This window comes from Ahaetulla prasina, chromosome 1, assembly GCF_028640845.1.
Source record: "Ahaetulla prasina isolate Xishuangbanna chromosome 1, ASM2864084v1, whole genome shotgun sequence".
In the NCBI taxonomy this organism is placed as follows: domain Eukaryota; kingdom Metazoa; phylum Chordata; class Lepidosauria; order Squamata; family Colubridae; genus Ahaetulla; species Ahaetulla prasina.
Genome location: NC_080539.1, coordinates 66,204,078 through 66,210,776, shown reverse-complemented (window position 1 = coordinate 66,210,776; position 6,699 = coordinate 66,204,078). Strand labels below are relative to the sequence as shown.

Below are 6,699 nucleotides of genomic sequence, written 5' to 3'. Positions count from 1 at the left end.
ACACATGCACAGGAGAGCTCTGAAGACCAGCTGAGTTCCCTGAATTGCATGCAAGCACACCAGAGGCCCAAACACCAGGTGAGTTGGGTGACAGTTCATGTGCCTGGAAAGATGGCTCTGCGTGCCACCTCGGGCATATGTGCCACCTTGGGCACGCATGCCATAGGTTCGCCATCACGGTTATATATGCTTTGAAAAATGGGCAGTGAGGATTTTCTAACATCCCTTTCTCCTAAATTCTTATTCTATAAAAGCCTTTGGCTTGTTTCCTAAACTACTATGCAGATTATAATAATTAGTATCTTCACACTGGAAGAATTGATATTCATACCAAAGGACTCTCTTCCTCTGATTGCCAAGCTTTGCCCTCAGCAATGATATAATGACAGTGACATAATGAGAGTTTCAGTAGTATGCAATCTGGCCTTTACTATCTTGATAATCCTTTGCTCATCTGCCACATTTTGGCAGATCCATCAATGACATGAATACATGCTGAAAGATAAGTGTTAGATTTAAGTGCTCAACAGTTGCCAACCAACGATCACAATAGATGGGAAAAGGAGAGCGTTTCTACTACCTTGCCAAGATATCCATTTCATTTGGTCATATTCTTTGACTTTCTGCAATTTCCACCTCAGAATAAAAGGAGTGACATTGACACATTTAGCTATTCTGTTGCTAGGTCTCCATAGTTTTGCATGCATGTGGTAGCTACGATACTGTTTGAGTATGAGCTCTTTCAGAGTCCATGTTATGTGACTTTGCCTTTGACAGGGCGACAATTCCCTACCTTCTCTGAAATCATGAGGACATCCAAAATATTGTTTGGCAGTATAGAAAATCCCTAAACATTAAACACTTGGCCAGCGAGTTTTGAAATGGCATATAAACAACTAAGAGGAAGCAGCACACAGGAAAGGCCATAGCAAACAACCATGCAAGTGATATTATGCAATTGAGGGCAGGGCCTTGCTTGTAATAGTGACTATCATCTCAGAGAATTATGTGTGTTTAAAGGTGTGATTGTGTAGGTGTGTATATAAAGGAGCACTGATAAATTGAAACTTATTAAGAGATTTAAAAAAAAAAAAAGCTTCAGGGGTGATGGCACTTCAGAGCAGATTGGCACATAACAGAAGGGAATTTTGTTCTGTCGTCGTGCTCGCTGTATGGTTGACACTGAAGTTTGTGCCAAAGCTCACGAGTCACATGAGAAGAAAGTCAAGAAGATTAGAGGTCGACTGAGCTGGTTCCTAAGGTGAAGGTCCTCGTAACTGCTGGCACAGAGGTGGGGCTGAGGTTTCCAAGGGAAGGCCTTGCTGTTGGTATCCATAGTTAACATTGCCACAAGGAAAATGGCGAAGCCTGAAGAGAGGCACTTCCTTAACACTGGCTGTAAGTGAAGATGGTTCTAGAAGAAGGGAAGAGCTTGGCAGCCTTCCAGCCATTATGCTGGGCCCCAAAGTACAGCTGCCTTCATGTCTTGAATCTTCCTGCTCTATTGCCTCTTTTTCCAGCTGAGAAGTCTTTTTGACAACTGGCTTCTCTGAAAACCAAGAGCCATATGTTGGGTTCCAGAGGTTGGTAGGCTTATTTCTGGATCCCCGGGTTTTGTGGAGCTCTGTTGCAGGAATTGATTGAGTGTATGCCATGTTGACATGTCCCCCTTCTAGGGAAGTCTGGATGTTGGCCTGGGTAATTGGCTCAACAGCAGCTGCGTTCATGAGAGCTTTGCCTGCTGGAATGACAAAAGGGAGAGAGGACGGGGAAGGCAGGAGCTGCTCAGCACCCTTTTTATCTCGCTGCGGCAACACTAACAGAGGAGGAATTGCTTCAGGATCTTCAGGACGCACAGGAACCTTTTCTTCTTCTTCAATGCATGGACCATACTCCACGGGCAGAACCGTATTGATGACATCAGGATCCTATAGGGAAGGAGACACAGTAGTTCAATGTATTTATCTTCTAGTTATGACTAAAACACTAGTGGAATAATATATTTTTGTTCATAAAAAGAGATATTCTCTCCCTCATCTTCCTGACAATATTAAAATTCACAATTACACAATAAATCTGTAGGCAGAAGATAAAACTGATAAACTATTCTTTCATATGAGCAAAAAAATGTATGGATTCCATGTCTTCTGTGTGGAAGTCACATTTATGAGTGGATTCCTTAAGGCAGCAGCACCTTTTTCTTATGCTCAAGAAACTAGTTAAGTTGTTTTAAGAAGAGCAGAGAAGGTCTGCTCTTCTCTTAAGAAGATGCATGATCCAAAGAACTTTTTTCAAATAATTTCTGAAATCTCATTGTGGTTTATCAACCCCACCGCTAAACAGCGTATTGTATTTAATGGAATATTGAAACGATAGGAACTGATTAAAACAAAACACAACTTTTTTCAGATATACAGTATTAGGATTGGGTGGAAGAAATATTTAAGAGACAGACTCTTCCCTGTACTTCTGAACTGCAGCGCCATGAGGACCACCAACTACATCTAAAAGAAAGTAAGACTGTCTTTGAAACATATCCTGGGGATATAACTACTCTAATTATGTTGGGTTATGTTTTTTAAAAAACCATTACCCATTTTGGGTGTATTAAACATGTAAGAGAAAATGATGTGGGATGTGTGAAAATGATGTATATGCGAACCTAGAGTATATTCCTAGAATGTACCTTTTTCTAGTACAATGACTTCAAATTGTGCCTGCACTAGCAGCCAAAAAACAATACACTAGTTTGCGGGGAACCAAATGCAATTAACTCCAGGTGTGCTGAAGACTTACAGGTCTGTGCAAATATGGTCTATTTAAGAAAGACAATAAAGGCCATAGGTAAGCATCTATCAAAGCTAACCATCCCTTTTAGATATGGATGGCCTATTTTTTATGTGGTTGTGAGATGCTTGAACTATTCTTTCAATCATTGTTTGCTTTCCCCACTTGCCTTGCTAAGTGAGGGCTGCGAGCCCAGAAACTTGAGAAAAAGACATTATCAGTATACTATATTCGCTAGGCTTGGCGTGTTTCCCTTTTGTCTTTTCCTGCACCATGTTACACACGGTGATGGAGCCTGAGCGAAATGGTTACCTGGGTGCAATATTCAATCCTCTCCAGAACAATGGCAAAGTCTGGCCTGTCTTCAGGCTGGTGTTGCCAGCATTGGGTCATTATTCGATACCTACAACAGTAGAAGAAGAAAATGAAGTGCACAAGAAAATGGCGCTAAACAACAGTGGCACTAAAAGGACATTCAGTTTGTCACAGCATAAGAAGAAACATATCGCAATGACATTTTTTATATTACCATTCAAAAAGGAATTTTTGATCCTTGTCAACTAGCATCATGGCTGCAATTTGAATGATAACAATAGAACGGCATTCAGCCATTGCTTGGCTAAAACTGGGCTAAAACTAGATGCTTAATCTAGACTAAGCTATATTTTGGGATATTGCCCAAATAACACACATCTCTCTCTCTCCCCCTTCTCTCTCTCTCCCTTCTCTCTCCCTCCCTCCCTCCCTCTCTGTGTCTCTCTCTCTCTCTGTGTGTGTGTCTTTGAGTCACAGTTGACTCCTGGCAATTGCCTGGGTTAGTCTCTGACAATTTCTAGCAAGATTTTCAGAAATAGCTTGCTGTTGCCATTTTCTTAGAAAGTGAATGGGCCAGTGGTAGTTTCTACTGGTTTGCCCTGGTTCAAGCGAACTGGTAGTGATGGCGGTGGAAGGCTCCACCCACCTGCCCAGACATCATCACAGATGCTCTGCTCATGTGCAGAAGGTTCTGCACATGTGCAAAAGTGCTGCGCAGAAATGAAGCGAGCACACATGTGCACTCACAGTTCTGAACCGGTAGTGAAGGTAAGTGGAACCCACTACTGGAATGGGCCAAGATCATCCACCTAGCTTTGTGCCTAAGATTGGACTAGAACTCACGATCTCTTGGTTTCTAGACTGATGCTTAATCACTACACAAACTAGGTCTCTAACATCTATCTATATAAGAAAGAAATGTGGAATCTTTGATTAGCAATTTCTTAGAAGCATGAACTTATTTATACTATGCTATCTACACAGTTACCTGTAATTAAATAAATTCAATCTACATTTACGAGAAAAGGCATTTAATTAATACTAGAGAAAAAGAACTTCGAATACAGAGTATCTATTGATTAGGATGGACTATGATGGCTGGGACTATTCATCAAAAATGGGCTTCTCTCTTGAATCAAGCAAGAACAGCCGTCCTACGTTCTAATGAATAATGAATCTGTTATTCCAGATGCTGATTCTGAGAAAAAATAGCATATTATGTTTGGGGGAACTCAAGTGATGCAGAATTACCACAAATTTCTAGACAATAAGAAACTCCCTAAAAAGCTTATTTTCAATGCTGTCTGAAAGTTTTTTGCTTAGTACCAAGGAAAGGAGTTCTCTATATCAAGGGTCTGGGAGTTGAAGTCTACAAGTCTTAAAGTTGCCAAGGTTGGAGACCCCTGCTTTACATCCCAGCCCTTTGCTTTTAACATTACTTGTTTTATCAGACAGATGCCCTGCATATGCCTGACTGACTATATATACACATAGCTGGAAAAAAAATCAGAAACTAAAGCTATTTAATCTTTGGCATGCGCTTATGGAGCATGAAAGTTTTCATACACAGGCCCAGGGCAGTTTTTGGGTGGATCCATCCTTCCTCCACTTGTGACAAATTCCAGGACCTCCTGGTTACTTTTGCTGGGATAGGGCATATATCCAAGCGAGAATATTTCCCATAGCAACACTCCAAATGACCTGGACATAGAAAAGCAAGAAATAAAAATCATAGGTTTATTTGCAGAAATCTGAGCAAAATTATCTAAACAAGTAGGAAAATTCTTGCAAAGTCCTTCAGGTTGCATGCTTTCTAACTATTCTCTGTCGGTGGCTTTGGATCTACTCGTTTCTATAGCGTGTCAGGAACTGCAACACCTGTTTGACAAGCTACATTATTTGGCAGAAGAAAAAGGCATGCTTAAAGAACTTTTCGGCTTCTGACGGACAAAAAAAAAAAGCAGGCAGTGATATTTTAAACCCCCGAGCAGCTGTTGGCTTGCCAAATGGAAAGAAAATTCTGAGCAAGCCTACCAGGTATCTGTTTTTGATGTAAATATCCCTTCCATGAAGGCTTCAGGTGGCATCCATTTGACAGGCAGCATTGCACACCCTCCTTTTCTGTAGTAGCTGGCTCTGCAGTCGAGGCAAGAATATTAACAAGAGTTAAGTATTGGCTCCTTCAGCAGTTGATTGAAGTGGGTGGCTCTGAGAGCTCTGCTGATGGCAGCCGTGAGACTTTTTTTCTTTCTGAAACAATAGGGCAATTTCTCCCTTTTATAAGAAAAAAGGGGAATATCCATCTTTTACTTTTCTAAACCATGGAAATGGCATTGATTTGTTACATATAATTACATCCTTAAATCTGCTTGAAGCAATAGTTCCATTCTTCGACGGCAACAGTTTGAGTATGAGGAACCAAATGGCGACTATAAATTGCAATGTGGGATCAGGTGATAATTTCAGGGATGTACCTGCTTTCAGAAGGCCAGGGGGGGTATTTCTGTCATGTGCGGGTTCAATGCTTTCTCTCACAGGGCAAATTGAGACTTTGGGAGTAGAGGTAGACCTTAATCAAGAATATGGAGGAGATAACCAGGGAGAAGTCAAATCATCAGTTAGGAGTCCCTGCATGCCCCCAAAAGAGATCTAAGTCCAGCCCACCTTGACTGCTTTCTTAATTTTGCTCATTTCCCTTGACTGTTAGTAGCTCAGATTCTTGTAAAGAATTTAAGCTTGCAATAAATCTTTACACTCATTGGAACTGCCCTAATCTCCTGATATCCCTGGTGTTTGACAGAATAGTAAGTGGAGAAGGAGGGTTGGAATCTTTATTCTTGAAGGTAAACTATAAAACACAATTCTTAGAATTTGGCCAAGAAATCTATAAAATGTAGAATGTGCATGGGCAGTGTAGATGCGCAAACGCAGTGTGCACCACGCACCAAATGCAAGGTGTGTGTGTGCAGGGCATGCCAAAAGGAGGCATGGGGCAGTGGTGAAATGTAAAATTTGTTATTACCGGTTCTGTGGGCGTGGCTTAGTGGGGGGGAATTTGACTGGGTGGGTGTGGCCAAATTTTTTTTTTAAACTTTTAAAAGAATTTTTTCTACAACCTCTTTGGCCTTTTAAAAAATGGTTTTAAAAGCTTCTGACAATTCTAGCTGAGCCACATGATCATCAGAGGCTTTTTTTTAACTTTTAAAAGCATTTTTTTCAGCTGAAGAAAAAATACTTTTAAAAGTAAAAAAACCACAACCCTCTGATGATTGCGTGGCTCAGCTGGGCATGGTGGGGGCAGGGATTTTTGCTACCGGTTCTCTGAACCACCCGTCACCATCGCTACTAGATCAGGCAATCTGGTCCGAACCGGGAACATTTCACTCCTGGCATGGAGTAAGCAGAATAGCGTGCACGGGGCTAGGGGGATGATCAGCTGTGGTGCGCAATCTTTTTTTTTACTTTTAAAAGCATTTTTTTTACAGCCTATTCGGCCGATTTAGAATGCTTTTAAAAGATTAATAAAGGCTCTGATGATCGCGCAGCTCAGCTGTGATTGTCAGAGCCTTTTCTTTAACCTTTTAAAAGCATTTTTTA

At 41.1% G+C, this 6,699-nt stretch overlaps 1 protein-coding gene across 1 annotated transcript in view; it reads right to left on the bottom strand.

The window, feature by feature from the left end:
- Positions 1-1,256: 1,256 nt before the first annotated feature.
- Positions 1,257-6,699, bottom strand: part of ALK (ALK receptor tyrosine kinase) — a 173,473-nt gene continuing 168,030 nt past the window's right edge. The window contains exons 22-25 of the mRNA XM_058170106.1: positions 5,137-5,238; positions 4,669-4,803; positions 3,100-3,190; positions 1,257-1,928 (exon numbers count right to left, since the gene is read on the bottom strand). Coding sequence (XP_058026089.1) covers positions 1,257-1,928; positions 3,100-3,190; positions 4,669-4,803; positions 5,137-5,238 — 1,000 coding nt within the window. The remainder of the gene's footprint in view (positions 1,929-3,099; positions 3,191-4,668; positions 4,804-5,136; positions 5,239-6,699) is intronic.